The sequence below is a fragment of the Miscanthus floridulus genome, chromosome 8, assembly GCF_019320115.1.
Source record: "Miscanthus floridulus cultivar M001 chromosome 8, ASM1932011v1, whole genome shotgun sequence".
Taxonomy (NCBI): Eukaryota; Viridiplantae; Streptophyta; class Magnoliopsida; order Poales; family Poaceae; genus Miscanthus; species Miscanthus floridulus.
Genome location: NC_089587.1, coordinates 51,371,091 through 51,388,243, shown reverse-complemented (window position 1 = coordinate 51,388,243; position 17,153 = coordinate 51,371,091). Strand labels below are relative to the sequence as shown.

Sequence of the window (17,153 nt, the reverse complement as noted above, 5' to 3'; positions counted from 1 at the left end):
GTAGTTGATGTGCTGTTACTTTTATCTTGAAGAATTAAGTTGCCAGACTACATGAGGGATGATTTAGGCTTATTTCAAACGACCCATTTGACCAGAAATTAACATGCTCTTGTGGTTTGAAAATGAATGTGCATCAGCGTCAGGTCCTGGTGCATAGTTCTGTAGTTATTATATCATGGTGCTTTGATAAACCTCAGCTATATCTACACTACCAAACTACCAATCTGTGAAGTAGCATTTATTTTTGATGTGTTGCAATGCATTTCTGACTTCCAAATGTAACTGCTAACAAATGTAGAAATGTCATGGTTTATACAAAAAAGGCAAAGTCAAGCACAACTCTTCTAATGGTTGAAGCAATTTCGAAGATATCTGACTGTTCAAGTTCATTTACAGCAAAGAAGCAAGAAGGGATCACCATCAGAGAAATAATGGAGCATGTGAAGGACTGTGGTGTGGCATATGGTTTAGATGAGCATGACATTGCCACCCAGCTGTTTGTGAAGAAGGAACACAGAGAAATGTTTATGACCTTGCCTACTAGAGAAATTAGGCTCAATTGGCTTAGGAAGAGGCACAATGACAAATATGGAAGTTAGTTTTTTTTTACTTCTGGCAACCTGTATGCCACAATGAGATTTTTTCTCTATTTGAACCTGGAACCATGTATTGCTATTTTTTCTCTATTTGAACCTGGAACCATGTATTGCTATTTTTTCTCTATTTGAACCTGGAAACTGGAACCTGGAACCTAGAACCATGTAGTGCTTGAACAGGTCTCTATTTTCACTTCTAGTTCATGTACATGTATGCTCATCTGGTGCACCTGTATGCACCTATATGCTACTATTTTGACTTCTGTGTTACTATTTTTTCAACTTCTGGCGCACCTGTATGCTACTATATGCTACTATTTTTTCTCTGTGTTGCTGTTTTTTTTACCTCTATGCAGAGTGATGATGAAACTTTTGTATTACTATTTTTTCAACTTCTGGTGCAACTGTTTTCTGGTGCACCTGTTTTTTTACCTGTATGCTACTATTTTGTCTCTAATTGTCATCTTGCATGGCCTTTTTTTACCTCTATGCAGAGTGATGATGAAACTGACGATGAATCTGATACCTCTGACAATGAGAGCATGGCATTTTGGAATCTTGTATTAGCTGGTGCTAAACTTGCTGTAGCTTATGTTGAATTATATTGTGACAAAAATCCACCTAGGACATCACTCCTTAGTGGTATGGGCTGGTTGCTAGAGACGCTTAACGCACCGGGAGAATGTCATTCGCAGCTTCGGATGAGCACACAGATGTTCTACGACCTTCATGATTTATTGGTTGGAAGGTATGGTCTTAAACCATCCCTACATATAAACACTCAGGAGATGTTGGCAGTGTTCTTATTTGTGTTATCTGGAAATGAATCTAATAGAAAAGCACAAAACCGGTTCAAGCACTCGGGTGAAACTATTCATAGGAAATTTGATGAGGTACTGAATGCTTTCATGGATATGTCTAGAGATTTTATTAGACCAAAGGACCCCAACTTCCGAACTATTCACAGGAGGATAAGAGATGACCGTAGAGCATATCCACATTTCAAAGATTGCATTGGTGCCCTAGATGGTACTCATATCCGAGTTTCGTTGCCACCTGACGATCAAGTAAGATATATTGGAAAGTCTGGTATACCTACTCAAAACGTTCTAGCAAGTTGTGACTTTGATATGAGGTTCACTTATGTGTCGACGGGACAGCCGGGCTCTATGCATGATACTAGTGTCCTGTACAATGCAATTAGAGTGGACGAGAGCTTTTTTCCACACCCTCCAAAAGGTATTAAAAATATGACCATGCACTTCATTGTTTGATCAAATGCTTAAAAATGTGATATGATATTTTGTTTCTAATAATTATAGGCAAATATTATGTTGTCGATGCGGGATATCCTAATCGTCCGGGATACCTTTGTCCTTATAAAGGTGAGAGGTATCATATGCCGGAGTGGCATAGAGGAATGGAACCAAAGACTCCTAAAGAAAGGTTCAATCGTGTTCATTCATCCATCCGCAATGTTATTGAGCGATCATTTGGAGTGCTAAAAATGAAATGGCAGATTCTATATAAAATGGCGTCCTACGCAATGTTCAAGCAAAAAATGATTGTTGTGGCTACTATGGTCCTTCACAACTTCATTCGTGAGCATGGCGGTGAAGACTTGGACTTCGCTCGGTGCGACCGTGATCCAAATTATGTTCCAGAGATTCCGGAAAGGTACTTCAAATATGTGGCTAGATTAAATGGCTCTACTGATGCACCGAATGCTCCTACTATGGACAAATTCCGTGATGACTTGGCCACCGCTCTTTCTCTAGCTTGGAACTAGAATTATGTATTAGTCACTATTCTCTAGTTATCTATGGACAACTATTTCTATTATAATGATGGACTTTGTTATCTTATTTATCAGTAGTCATGTATGGACAATTATTTGTATCCGAAATATGGACAATTATTTGTATCCGAGATTATAATATGTACACCATATTTGAATTGGTAAAAAAATATTCAATTACACATGGTCTGCATACAACAGAACATACACCAAACATCGATCAGGGGCATAGTAGACCTTTCCTATAAAAACCTCATGTTTCCAGAGCTGGAGTTAAACTGCATGCCAAACAGGTCTACTTGCTCCAGAAACTCCACAGTGGAGCTGCTCTGTGGTGGAGTTGGTGGAGCGGAGCTGAAAAAAGTGGAGCAGAGTAGTCCCAAACAGGCCCTAACTTAGCTTACAAGTTATTAGTCCGGCCATAAACCATGCAAACCGACGATCAATTTGGAGTACTCTAGCACCACGTGGTAGCTAGTCTTCACACCTTGTCCGGTTCCTTGTGAATGGAAGACTGAAGTAAGCATGCAAACATGCATCCTCTCTGCAGACCAGCAGCACCACGGTACGAGTGGGCCTGTTCGCTTGTTTGGTTTCAGTCATGACTTATCAGTTAGCCATGTTTTTCTCTCACAACAAATCAGCACTAACCAGACTTATCAGCCTAGAAACCAACCAGTGAACTAATGCCCTGCTGGCTGCTGCCCTACACGCTTAGCAATTGAATCACGGGCTGCACGTCGAACAGTGGCGAAGGACGCAAAAAATTTAAGGTACGGCGAGGTGATAACAAAAATTTCTTGTTAAGATGGTTTATACACGTATAAAATGGTATTATTGACATCTAATATGTATGTAAAAACATTTAGGATAAATAGAAACATATAAGTAATAAAGTTGTTATTAGACAAACCAAGTGACAAACTGACAATACACTTCAATTGTGCCTATGCGATATCGTGCTACGGCAGTGCGGCCTGCAGGAATACGAACTGCGAAAAGTTCAAAACACTAATGGTTCGTGTCTCCTACTGTCCTTGCTGCGTTGCGTTGCGTGGACGACTGGACGTGGTCACGTGGGTGGCAAGCCAAAAGGGATGATTCGCTGCTTTCTCCTCTCTCTCTGGCCGGCAACCCAGACTTGATGCTCCTTAATCTGTTCATGGTATAGAGTGATTCAAGGAAGATAATCGCTGAGAATTCAAGGTATGCCATAAGAGAGCTCAGCCCAGAAGTTAGAGAGCTCGCGGCAGAGAGATGAGAGAGAGAGAGAGCGTGAGAGACTGAGATAATGGAACTGAGCGCTGCTGGATTGAAGAGCGGAATGATGCTATCACTGGCCGGGCGCTTCCTAAGGGAGCCATCTGCCCATCTGGGTTGCCGTTCGATTGGAGATCCCATGCATGGCCGGTCAATACGGATCCAAACTAACCTGAAGAAAAGTTAAGTTGTATTTAATCAAGCTGTAAAAAGATTATAATGGCTAAAATAAATGTTCTTCTATAATAACTGCTGCCGTGAGACAAGTTTAAATTAACTCCATTTAATAAATAGTAGTGGTTATTATAAGATTCGTCATAGCACAATATTGTTCATCCGAAAAAGAACCTATAACACTTTTAATTGTTATAAAAAACTGACACAAAAATATACATATAGAATCGTACAATCTGACATCCACAGACTATTTATTATATCTAATATAATATTTATTTGTAATGGAGAAAGGTTTCATAGTCCAAAATAGCTCATAGTTGTTCGGTTAGCTCCAATCTTTCAATCTCTCTTATGCATTACGAGTTAGATTAATATATATATATATATATATATATATATATATATATATATATATATATATATATATATATATATATATATATATATATATATATATATATATATATATATATATATATAGTGTTTTCCAAGTCCACCATTCTATCGTATATCCTAGGTCCATACGAGTTACAATAGAGTGTTCGCCTATGTGGGAAGTACGATCTCCAAACGAATTACAACACATAAACTCCAAGCCTCTCGGACTCATTCGAGTTAGTGCATCGTACATCAAGCATGACAAAAGTCATCAAGATGACGATACATAATAAGTTATATTTTTCGTTGCAACGCACAAACATATTTGCTAGTACGTATAAAACATGAAGTATTTAGGCTATATTATATATCATTCATGCGTGAATGCAGAGGCGAGATTTTTTTTTTTTTGGTATCTAAAAACACATGAAGAAATGACTAACTAGCACGTATTTAGGCTATGTTCTCGCGTGTGGCACGTTGGGCTCTCCTCTCCTCTCGTCGCCTGTGTGGACCGTAGAGTGTACACAGTACACTGTAGCGGTCGGTAGCCTGTATGGCTGTATATTGGGCGTCTTTGTCTCCCGATTATTATTGCAAGGACGAGGAAGCCAAAGCAACAGGGGAGTGGACACTGCTGTGCAGAGCCGTCGCCCGTCGGAGTCCAACCCAAGGTGAGCGTCTACCTCCAAACCCATCATCTCTGCCCTACCCATCAGCATGCTCTCCTGATTCCGCGGTTCTTGGGCTCTTGGCCGGATGAGGCCACCCTGCAGATTTTCTGTTACATTTCTTTTGAAGAAGGAACATCTCCGTTTACCTAAAGATTACTTTTCTTTTTCGTCACTGTTCTATTGATTTGGCCTTTGTGTTCCCTTTTCCCCAAATGCTGAAATGGGAAAGAGAACGGGAGGGTTTGCACTTCGATGCCCTGTAAAGATAATCTATGTTTACAGGACCTATCTTGCTAGGGCTTCCATCTTCATTTTTAATTTAGGGAAAATGTTCCCCTTTTTCTTTAGTTCTTCTAAAATAATTCGGCAAATCTCTTGCTCCCCCGCTTTATTATCTCACGAGCATTATTGAAGTGTCACAATCAGAGTTCAGAGCGTGTAAGCGCAAGTGTATTCAACACAGTACATAATTACCTTCACGTCCGTCCAGATTGCTCCCTGAAAACAGAGTGAGTTCCTCAGTTTCCAGACGCTCCACAAAACAGCAGCAGCACATGTTTAATTCTATCAGCTTCCACATCTGAAAGATGCAAATTTTCAAACAGATGCTTATCCTCTCTAATTTCAGAGTTTACCTTTAAAGGCCACCTTGTGCCTTCGTCCTCAAGAGTCTAATTTTAGATTGCCAGACATCAAGAGGATCTTTGTAAGAGCAGGGAGGCCCACCCATCTTCGTCTTCTTCTTTTTTCCGGTTATGTGTGTCCATCAAATGGATGGCTAATGCATCACCAAAGTTCTCCAATGGGGATCCTTGCATGTTGATTTGGTTGAGCTGCGACTTTTGCTGCTGTCTTTCCAATATAGATGTACTTTGGGATTGGGAGTGAAATGGGGAAAGTGGAGAGAGAGAGAGAGATGTATTCACCTTGAGTTCTGTCAGGTGAGCACTGATCCATTTGTATGATAAGAGATGTAGGAGAGAGTGGTATTTCTAATTCTCAGAGAAGAGAAAAACATTGACTAATTGGATGTTCCACTTCCATGTACTGATAAAAGGTCTTCAAGCAATATGATTTTCTGCCAGAATTGTGCACACATGACACAATGGTCATAATCTGGAATCTGGACACCTCAACGTTTTGATCAAGATTACACCCCCTCCCTTTTTTATTAAATGTACAACTCTTGCATCAGGGATGGCAACTGGTAGTGAAGCCGTGAAGCCAGCTGAGGCTGTGCTTGAGTGGCATAAACAGGACAGCAAGAGGATGCTCCATGCGGTTTACCGTGTCGGGGATCTGGACCGCACGATCAAGTATGCTGCTATATTCTAAGTGACATTTGCAATATCTGCAAGTTAGATCATGGTTCTGATGTGATCTTTGTCATTGTGGTAGGTACTACACAGAATGCTTTGGGATGAAACTGCTGAGGAAAAGAGATGTTCCTGATGAGAAGTACACCAACGCCTTCCTTGGCTTTGGACCAGAGGACACCAACTTCGCACTTGAATTGACATACAATATGTTCACTGAGCTGCCAAAAGTTTTGTGGCACAGTTTCTCCAATATGCCACATATGTTTGCAGTTGTACATATGTATCAACCCGATAAGAAAGATATATTTATCTCTTCATATGAACTGACCAATTCTTTTCCTGGTAAAGCATTTCAATTTTGTGTAACTGCTTCTACTGTGCTAAAAAGTTCACCCTTGTTCAACAGACTATGGTGTTGTCAAGTATGACATTGGAGAGGGCTTTGGGCATTTTGGAATCGCTAATGAGGATGCAAGTATCATCAATTTGCAATAGCCTATGTCGATGCTGCGAAATTATGTTCATATGATATGATAGATGCAATTTTTTTTATTGACATCATGGATGCAAATGCAGGTGTACAAGTTGGCCGAGCATATTAAATCCAAGGGTGGCAATATCACTCGTGAACCTGGTCTTGTCAAGGGAGGATCCACTGTTATTGCCTTTGCACAGGACCCTGATGGCTACAGGTTTGCCCTTATCCAGAGGGCTGAGATACATGACCCTCTTTGCCAAGTCATGCTTCGTGTTGGTGATCTTGAGCGTTCTATCAAGTTCTATGAGAAGGTATTTTTTTTCCTTTTGTAAGGCTGGGCTATTACAAAAGTTGGAGATGCTAAATAATTCTTTGTATCTCTAGGGGAGCAGTCTCATTCTCATACATGACGATGTATTGTTTGTTTCCATGCAGGCCCTTGGGATGAAGCTACTAATGAAGAAGGACGTACCTGATTATAAGGTACCTGTTGTTCCAAGCAATTTTTTAGATGTAGTGTTCTTTCATCTTAGTAGACTGAATATTTTCGGAATTATACAGCATACCATTGCCAAATTGGGCTGTGCTGAAGAGGACAAGGCAACTGTTCTGGAGTTGATATACAACTATGGAGTCACAGAATATAGCAAGGGAAATGCATATGCTCAGGTCTTTGCAATCTTTTATCAGCAGCATTTTCCTATTAATATTTTGGCGTTTTTAATTGTTTGGCTTATGTAAGTGCAGGTTGCCATTGGCACCAACGATGTGTACAAGAGTGCCGAGGCGGTTGATCTGGCAACCAAAGAACTAGGTGGCAAGATTTTGCGGCAGCCAGGGCCGCTACCTGGGATCAACACTAAGATCGCCTCTTTTGTTGATCCAGATGGCTGGAAAGTGGTATGTCTTCCATCTTTTTGTACCGTTAGCTGGTAAATTAACTACTGCTTTCTTCAAATCTAGAGCTAATGATAATGAAATGATTAATGTTTTAAATAAAGTTTTGCACTACCCATAGTTACAAAGCTTAAACTGGATGCACCTGTGAAGCCAAGCCATTATAAACAGGACTTATTACTGGAAAGCTATAGCCAACATTTGTATCTCCATCATCATGTCAACTATTAACTATCGGATATACCTGTGTGACTTAATTTAGCCCCTCAAATATAGAAAAACCTGATTTAAAAAACAAAACAAAACAGAAATGGTAGCTAGTTTGTCACTAATATTTAGAACTAGTTTGCTATACCTATAATCCTATATTTATATTGTTATTGCACCCTCTGCCCAATTTTCCCTTCTTCCGAAAGAATGTAGTTGCCCCGGAAACGTGACCTTTCATCGTTCACATTGTAGGTTCTGGTTGACCACGCTGACTTCCTCAAGGAACTCCACTGAAAACCGGGACACCCAGGTGCTGTCCCTGCTCGTCTGTGATGTAATAAATAAAAGGTAGGTTGTTTGTTTCTGCCATGTTGCATGAACCAAAAATAAATGTTGCTAGAGGTTGTGTTTCTGCTAGTGAGGTTTGGTATTTGCTATGTGGTTGTGCCTGCTACTACTATGCAATTGCTACCTGTAGCAACATATCTATTTCGGTGGATCAGATGGTGTGGTTTAGTCATTTAGTGGTTGAATGGTGTTGGTTCTCCCTGGTCCATTTTTTATTTCCTTCTGTTGTGCATTTTCTAGCATGCATTTCTGATCTTGTGGTTATTCATAGGTCCTAACTGACTCTTAGAAGGCAATTCATACAACTATGCTCGAGCCATCTGATCAACATGGTGGAATTGTGTTTTTTGATTATTTTTTTATGTTATCTGTTGCATCCCAATTTTATTGGAGGTGACAGCCCTATCCATCACCAGCTTATTGGTATTGAACAAGGTGATTCCAAAGTTCTGAGTGCCAGTTCAGATATCAAGAAACACAATTTGGATGCTCTCCTTATTGGAAGGTAGGGTGTTTCTTGCACCCATTTTTCCGCCAGTTAGGAGTGGAAATGATACTATTATTTTCTGATCATCTGACCGAAGGGATTCAGATACTAAGTGGATAATCTGTATCTGGACACTTGAATATCCGTATCCGAATCTGAATACGCGGTCAGATATCGGATACATATATAGATATAACCGACACATCGAACACTATTGTGTCCGACTGAATTCGAGAAAAGAAAAAAGAGACTATCCATCTTTGTATTGATAATATCTGTCCATCTGGTTGCATCCCTACTGCTAGCTGAACTGAATTGTCAAACCATCAATTTTCATTGATTGGGTTTGGGCACCACGGTCCATGGGACTATAATTGGCAGATCGCTGTGAGTTTGCCAGTTCTGTAACTATCTATCTTGAGCAGGCTCAATACTGCAATTTTGTAGCTATGGTTTTCCAAATGGTTATTGAAATAAATCTAGGCTTCATGATGATAGTAGAAAGTCTCTTTTCTGTTGTGCCACACATTCACACTTGCATACAGAATTGTAGTCTCGATGCATTGAGAAAATTTATTGTTTATGCGTTTGTCTGATGATCATGAACGCGCAATCCTTGTTTGAACACATTTAACTTCTATCTATATACTTGTGCATATGCTTTCTAGTTCTTACTAATGCATGTTGTATGTTCTGCTGTTGAAAAACTGGAGTAACTTTTGAACAGCACAGTCTGCAACATTTTTCACATCGCAGCACGTGTACCATCTGAACTGAATGATGAAACCCAACCAATTCTCTATGATTCGTGGACGGTGCTGGAAAAAAAAATCAAATTGATGGGTCAGTTCATGAGTTTGTTATACCCAGGCTACAGTGGACATGGGGGTAGGGTGTTGTTTCGGAAAACACTAGCCAGTTTAAGGTTCATTGATACTGGACCAACAGCAACAGTTCTCTGTTTCCAGAAGTCCACCAGGAGTAAGAAAAGTAAGCTCCTGTGAAAAATGAAAACCCACAGAGGGCTATGGATGAAGTATCCTTTCTGTGATTTTAATGGTGGATCACAAGTCCATTCTCCTCCATTTGCCGCCGTAACTGTTCCTGGATTATCGCTAAATTACCTGATGATAAATCTCCCCTTGATATGTTATGCTTGATTAATAATAGCTACAAATCTAGATTAAAAAAAACGGTATGCCCCTGAAAGTCAGTACTAGAAATGCATTCCTTGGCTTATCGGTTGGATCTGAGTTGCGTAGTGAAGAGCTTTCATGGTTTCACAACAGCTGACTGCTGACATAAGTGACACTTAGACCCTTCTCTACATATGAGGACTGCAACCTTTTGTGGTGTAACATACAGTTAAAAACATTAAACATGTTACAAGGTATCAACTGAGCATTTTATGAGAATTACCGTTTACAAACAGTTACCACTGGTGGTTAATGGAACAGAAGAAACAGATTAGTATGGCAATAGCACAAGGTTCAGTAGCTTCTTCACTGGAAATTTTCATTCGAAAAATGCGATTTAGTTTAAGTAATAATCATGTTAATTTTAACACTGAGTTTGAAGGCATAACTGGTGAAAGAAAATTTACCTCTTTATGGAGACTGGAGAGCATTTTCTGTGATCCTTGGCTTACATTACACAAGATAGGAGCCACAAAAAAACACACACTGCACACTTTTGAAGTGGGTGCTGGCCGTGCAGCTCAGCCCTTGTTTAGTTTCAACCCAAAATCCTAAAAAAGTGCTACAGTAGCCATCACATCGAATTTTTGCGGCCCGTGCATGGAGCATTAAATATAGACGGAAAAAAAACTAATTGCACAGTTTGGTGGGAAATTGCGAGACGAACGTTTTGAGCCTAATTAGTCTATGTTTGAACACTAATTGTCAAATAAAAACGAAAGTGCTATAGTAGCCTCAAATTCCAACTTCCAGAAACTAAGGGCGCGTTTGCGACCTTGGCCCGGACGGTGGCTCGCGCTCCCCAGCTGCAGCGGCCCGTGTTTGCCGTCCGTGGCCCGCTCCCTGGCCTGGCTCGCACGCTGCTCAAAGCAGCCTGCAGCCTGGCTCCCAGGAAACGACCAGGGGGTTCGTTTCTTGGCGGCCCGGCTCGGCGGAGCGAGACGGAGCACACGGTGCGCGAGCTCGTCACCTCCCGGCCTCACCTCCTCTCTTCTCCGTTCGCTTCTCCTTCACCGTCGCGTGGCTTCCTCCTTTCGCCTGCCGGTGACGTGCCCACCGCCCCACCACACACCTCCTCTTCTGTGCCGCCGTCCTCACGGCCTCCCCGGAGTACCTCGACGCGGACTCCTCGGCGGCGCCGCGGCAGCAGCAGCAGCTGGAGGAGGTGGTGGGATGCCAATGCCATGCGATGGGGCCAAGGACACGAACCAATTCGAGCGGCTCCACGACGCGGTGCTGCTCGTCGTCCTCAACCGCGAGGCCGGTAAGGAGGACCTGAGCGCGCGGCCGGCAAGGAGGACCTGGGTGTCGGAGCTCGTGGCCGCCGCTCTGCCTCGTCCAAGCAGACCCGCAGTGTGTTCGATGAAATGACTACAAGGATAGAGAAGGGAAGGACTGTGTGGTAATGCTACCACTTCTTGGATGCAAGGTGAGCATAACACGTGGTACAGGGAAACAAACACAATCCCTGTTTGGCCTGGCTCATTTGATTCAATGGAGCAAACAAGAGTGCTTGCACCATGTCAGCCGGGCCTAGGCTGGCCACGACCAGGCCAGCCGGCCATGCCGGGCAGAGACAGGTGAGCAAACACGCCCTAAACGCGCGCTCAGCTCACACTTGTCTTTCACATCGCAGGTTCTGTTGGATCACGTAGATTCCCTGGCAAGCCTGCCTAGCCCGCCCGAGGTGACGGCTGACGACAACGCCTCGGCATCCCTAGCTTTTTTTTTTTTTAATAACCGGGGAGATCCCCATTCCCATTCATTTGAACGGAAATACGCTGGGAGAGCGATTCGCTCGTTCCCAGTGCGAGGCCGGGGTTCGAACCGCGGCCGGTGGGCACTACCACGAGCAGACACACCAACTGACCTATCGCCCCACCCAATATCTGGCAGCTTGTCCCCGTTCATGCACAAAGTTGGATGCTGCCGCCGTCCCAGTTGGCGCGTTGCTGTTCGTCGTCGGAACCAACGCCTGGGAGAGCGTGTTTAGTTACAACCCCAAAGTCCCAAAAAGTACTACAGTATCCATCGCATCGAATTTTGCGATACGTACATGGAGCATTAAATGTATACGAAAAAAACAACTAATTGCACAGTTTGGTTGGAAATTACGATTGAACATTAATTGCCAAATAAAAACGAAAGTGCTACAGTAGCCCAAATTCCCAAATTCACCCAACTAAACACGCGTTCAGATGCCTGACGACCACCGCAAGTCTTATCATTCAGGCATGATTGAACCGATGATACAAAGGAATTTCATCCGGAGCACCTGTTGGATGGGCCTAGCGGCCCGTTAGGGTTTCACCCTGGTGTCGCTGTCACCGCCGGCGGCCCCCTCCCCCTCCCCCACCAGCCCCCTACCTTTGTCCACACCAGTCCTTCACCCTCCGCGCGCGGCAGCCGGCCATGGCGGGCCAGCCGCGCCCTCGCCGCTCGGGCAGGCGCCGACCATGACGGCCGCCCCCTCCTCGACGTCGGCTGAGCCGGAGCTTGCCTCCACGGCTGCGCCACCATCCTCTCCTCGCCCATGCGTAGGTGCGCTCGAGTGCACCGGGCGGCGGCGGCCGCCATCCGTGTCGGGCTGCTCCACCGGCGTTGTCGATGTTTCGAACAAACATCGGCTAATAAATTTATAATTGATACGCGTTAGGCCCAGATGATGCACTAAAGGACACGAGGTTTATACTGGTTTGGGCTGAACGTCCCTACGTTCAATCTGCTGCTACTCGTGTTATTAGTACCGAAAATGGTTCGTAGTAGGGGGTACAAATGGTCGAGAGAGGGACGAGTCCCAAGTCTCTGATGGATTGGTCGAAAGGTCGCCGAGAGCTTGGTCGCTGCTCAGCTGTGGGTGATGTGTGTTCTTTGATCTCTCTATGAGCTTGTCCGTCGAGAGTCGATCCCCTTAGTGGGGGGGGGGGCTACCCTCCCTTTTATAGACTAAAGGGGGAGCAGGGGTTACAGATGGGAGAAAAGAGAAAAACCAGAGGCCAAGAAGCCCCTCTGAAGGTGTTGGGTCCTCCTTTTCCGCTGAGCCAGCCTCGCTGACACGGCCAGACGGTGTCAGGGATTGGCACGTTCGCCGGATGCCTGTGTGCTGACGACGCCATGCCCTTACCGGATCAGCAAGTGGTCACGTCCCGTCCCGCCCCTCCGGGCGGCGTGTCGGACAAGGGTGTTGACCTGTAGCCCTGTGGGGAGCAGACGGCGCGGTGACTGTACGGTCGTCACTGTAGAGGGCGCGCGTCTCTTCTTGGACCATAGTGGTTGTCGTATGTCTATGTCAGGTTCCGTATCCGAGGGCTGAAGGCGGCGCCTACAACACTATTCAGACTCTGCCATGCCCGAAATGGTCTAAATCGCACATCTCGTCGTACCCTAGCGGTACTTCCCTGCCGCGGTGCAGGGCATGGTCCTTGGTGCTGTGTTTGACTTGAATGTCATGTCGTACCCTGTGCTCATCATTATGAAGGCGCAGGGTGTACTCGTCGGGCGAGGCGAAGCCTGTCCTCGGCCATCGGGCAAGGTGGAGCCAGCCCTCAGACGTTGGACGAGGCGGAGCCAGCCCCCAGACGTCGGGCGAGGTGGAGCCTAGCCCTCGGGGGTCGGGTGAGGCGGAGCCAGCCCACGGGGGTCGGGCAAGGCGGAGCCAGTCTTCCGTCGTTCGGACAAGAAACGCAGTAGCGTTCTCGTTTGAACGAAAGTGTCAACGTTCGATGGTCATTAGTTCCACCTCATTAGGTACCTCGGTATTAGGTCCCCGACAGGCGTCTCATGGCCACATGGGGCGGTCGCCGCCACCGCGGGAACTTCATCCACCGATGCCCCACTGCCCCATCCACCGTTGGAGCCAGCCGCGGCCTCCCTAAGGCAGTGCGCGGAGGATCCGCCACCTGCACCGGATGCCGTGCCGGCCCAAACGGGTTCCCCCGCCGGTGTCGAGCCCACAGGCTCCACGCAGCCTCGCCAGGGGCCCCAATCCGGCGTCACCTCACCCATTCCGCCCCTTTCGACGCCGCTGGAGGCTGTCGCTGCCGTGGCCATCACCGCCGCGACCGGCAAACACGTTGAGGCCGCTAGGCCGGGTGCGGGCACCTCGGCCGTTCGCAGGGAGGCCACGTCGCTGCCAACATCGCCTGTGGAGCCCGCTCCTTCCTCTATAGAGTTGACGGCGCCACCCATGCCCCCTCCGCCGCTGGGGACGGTCACCGTCGACACGAGCTCCCCATAGCCCTACGGGGGAGCCATCTCTGGCATGGCCCCCACCGCCGCCGAGCCTGAATCGCGGTTGGTGGAGGATGAGTCGCTGGTTCTCGTCGAGGACGTCTCAGATGACGAGGACGCCTCGGCGCCCTATTTGCCACAGCGGACTGATCCGGCATCGGGTCTCGACATCTTCCTTGTGCACCCCTCCACGCCCAGCCCGTCATCCTCTCTGTCCCCCCTCGCCTCCCCTTTCACCCTAGGGACGGATCGATGGGGCATTCCAAGGCTCGTCGTTGGGCGGATGAGGACCTTGACGACTCTGATGCAGAGAGGTCACCGGTCACCTCCCCAACCTCCTACCTCGACGTAGTCAGCCAAGGGTCGCAACTCCGGACGTTGCCTTTGCTGGAGCGTGCCAAGCCGTGCCTCACTCGCGGCAACGCTGCTGCTGAGCGGGGCAAGCGCCCCTGGCTGAGAGGGCTCGACCAGCCAACATCGCAGGAGGTGCGCACAACAATGCTGCTGCTGGTGTTGTGCATGGACGGCGCAACTGCAGGACTCGCCGGCCACGGCCTCGCCCCCAGTTGGTGCACAACCTGCTTGCTCGGCCTGTGGATGGCCGTGACCCCGCCCGACAACGCCTCGGACGTCGCGGAGGGGGCTCCGCCCGCCAGCGCATCTTCGCTCCAGACGCCAATGGCTGGCGTGAGGTCTTGTCGCCGGGGTCGTTAAGCGGTGTCAGAGGGGCACGCCTCGCCCGCACTGCATCGGCGAACCAGCGGCCCCCTACCCGCTATCCGGCGGATCTACGCAGGAAGTGCTTCAACTGTCTCTCCACCGCGCACAGGGTGGCAACCTGCAGGCTGCCTCCACGCTGCCTCTAATGCAAGGGGTTCCAACACTTTCGCGCGGGACTGTAAGCAGCGGCAGAAGGTGCCTCGTTCTGGCTTCGGCACAGTTGGTGCCCCAGAAGGCTGGCAACGACGCCCTATCCGGAAGCGTATCTTGGGCAACCGGCCGCGTACTCAGGGTGACACGTCGAGCGCGGCTAGGGCTGTGCCGGGTGCAGCAGCGACAGCAGTGGGCACAGACGGCGGAGGCATCGGCGCCGACTGAAGGGGGATGACACCGCTGCGACAATGAGTGTCGCCACCGACAGTCACGAGCGGTCAACAAGGGCCACCCAAACGGCATCGGACTTTACCTCGGTCGCTGCTGGAACTGAGGCAAGGCACGGTGGGCTGACCAACGCGACGGGCATGGTTGAACCCGACCCGTTGACGCTCACGTTGTACTCGGGCGCCACGCAGGATCGTGACATCTCGGAGGACCCGATGGTTGAGGAGTTCGCAGCCTCGCTCGTCGACAGTCAGATCGTCACGTGGCCTTCCCTTGAGCACCTCCCGTCAACTTCGGCGACCCTACAGCTTCCGGATGAGGCACCGACGGTGGCGGCCCCCTAGCTGGAGGATGCGGCAGCCTCCTGTGTGCTTGGACACCACCCCCACGCTCCATTCAGTGGGCAGTGGACTCACCAAAAACACGCGCGGTCAACCTCACGGTGGATGGCCCTTCCAGTTCACCACCTGGGGTTACCCACCAGGCTGTGGACAACGACGACTCCGCCAAACGATGCCTCGACAGCTTCATCAACAATGTCATGCGTTAGAGGGACTCTCCGCTGATTCGCGAGCCTCCCAAACAACCTCTTGCTAAGCCGGTACTGCCGTGGCGGGAGCAGGCGGTTGGCGGCTCAGAGCCTCTCCTGAGTGCCAGCTTCCAAGCGAGGTAAGGTGCTGATCATGCAGCATATGGGCTACACCAGGGATTCATCTGCACCATCCGCTTCGGAGTTGGAGGCCTTTCATAGGCTATTCGACTGCAATCTGACTGCGTCCGAAGCCGAGGCGCTGGACAAGCTCTTCCCGGCCGTTGGAAAGGCACCGTCCAGGCAGCCGTGAAGACGCAAGGCCACCTAAGCCACAAAGCTGCGTCGATATTGGTTGTTTCCTTTTGTGTAATATCGAAACATGATGTCTTTCGCTAGGATGGTCCAGCTTTGGCTGTGTTAGGTCGACCTCCTTCGGCGCTTGATAGAAGCGCGTTGTATATTTTATTTAAACTCTTCTTCTTAATACAATAATACGTAGATCTTTTGCGTGTTCGAGAAAAAAAAGAATTTCATCCGCAACCAAGCAGTAGATTCTCGCTTCAGGCTATGGCCTTGTTTAGTTGGGCGAAATTTGAGAATTTGGCTACTGTAGCACTTTCGTTTTTATTTGACAATTAGTATTCAATCATGGACTAATTAGGCTCAAAACGTTCGTTTTACGATTTCTGATCAAACTGTACAATTAATTTTTTTTCGTCTATATTTAATGCTCTATACACATATTATAAAATTTTACTAGAGCATTTTTTTAGAAAACTTTTTGGAACTAAACAAGACCTACGTGGGTTCTCGTATGTACTACATGCTGGCTGCTGCTGCTGCAGCTGGCGAAGAATTGCAGGGGGCTTTGCACATGACCTCTGATGGATGCCACTGTGAGCGCTTCAAAAGCAACAGGAACCAGCAGCGCGATCGCTATTGTCGGTTATGCTTAGGGACGAAAACGAATCGGATACGGGCGGATATCACAGATATTACATTTGTTTTTATATTTCTGTCCGGATTTAGATTCGAATACGGATAGTGTTAACTATGTCGGATATGATACGATTGGATATCGACATCATAAATATGCGATTTGAGTATTCGGATACGGATACGGTATCGGATGTTGGATATCCGGACTCGGATACGGACAGATCTCAACCCCTCTAAACGGATTCGGTTTCGAATACGGTCGGAAAATATCCGTACCATTTTCATCCCAAGTTATGCTATACCCTCCCAGTCCCAGGTGAGTGACCACTGAAAGCCTGGAGAAGGAATGGGAGCAAGAGAGGTGTTGCTGTTGTACAAGCGCCTTTTGGTCATGTTGTTTGCCCTGTTCGTTGATTTGTTGTGAGAGAAAAATACTGTTTGTTTGTTGAAAATACGACTTATAAGCCAAACGAACGTAGCATTAACTGTTAAGCTGTTGTTGCTTTTGTTTGGCTCCAGTTTTCCTGCAAGAT

The 17,153-nt window shown here is 47.0% G+C and overlaps 2 protein-coding genes across 2 annotated transcripts; both read left to right on the top strand.

Moving 5' to 3' along the window:
- Positions 1-1,084: 1,084 nt before the first annotated feature.
- LOC136469052 (uncharacterized) lies at positions 1,085-2,385 on the top strand. The gene is made up of 2 exons (XM_066467391.1): positions 1,085-1,835; positions 1,919-2,385. The coding sequence occupies exons 1-2, from the start codon at positions 1,085-1,087 to the stop codon at positions 2,383-2,385; spliced, it is 1,218 nt and encodes a 405-aa protein (XP_066323488.1).
- Positions 2,386-4,726: 2,341 nt separating this feature from the next.
- LOC136476367 (lactoylglutathione lyase-like) lies at positions 4,727-8,894 on the top strand. The gene is made up of 10 exons (XM_066474183.1): positions 4,727-4,883; positions 6,079-6,199; positions 6,282-6,408; positions 6,611-6,673; positions 6,779-6,991; positions 7,116-7,163; positions 7,242-7,349; positions 7,428-7,580; positions 8,040-8,135; positions 8,407-8,894. Exons 1-9 carry the CDS (start codon positions 4,766-4,768, stop codon positions 8,079-8,081), a joined length of 993 nt encoding a protein of 330 aa, XP_066330280.1. The 5' UTR covers positions 4,727-4,765; the 3' UTR covers positions 8,082-8,135; positions 8,407-8,894.
- Positions 8,895-17,153: the final 8,259 nt, after the last annotated feature.

Bases quoted from the DNA above. Each gene is read 5' to 3' on its own strand.
- LOC136476367 (XM_066474183.1), top strand. From the start codon at position 4,766: ATGGCTGTATATTGGGCGTCTTTGTCTCCCGATTATTATTGCAAGGAC. The intron at 6,200-6,281 runs GTATGCTGCTAT...TCATTGTGGTAG, and splicing joins GATCTGGACCGCACGATCAA to GTACTACACAGAATGCTTTG. The intron at 7,164-7,241 runs GTACCTGTTGTT...GGAATTATACAG, and splicing joins AGGACGTACCTGATTATAAG to CATACCATTGCCAAATTGGG.
- LOC136469052 (XM_066467391.1), top strand. From the start codon at position 1,085: ATGCAGAGTGATGATGAAACTGACGATGAATCTGATACCTCTGACAAT. The intron at 1,836-1,918 runs GTATTAAAAATA...TAATAATTATAG, and splicing joins TTTTCCACACCCTCCAAAAG to GCAAATATTATGTTGTCGAT.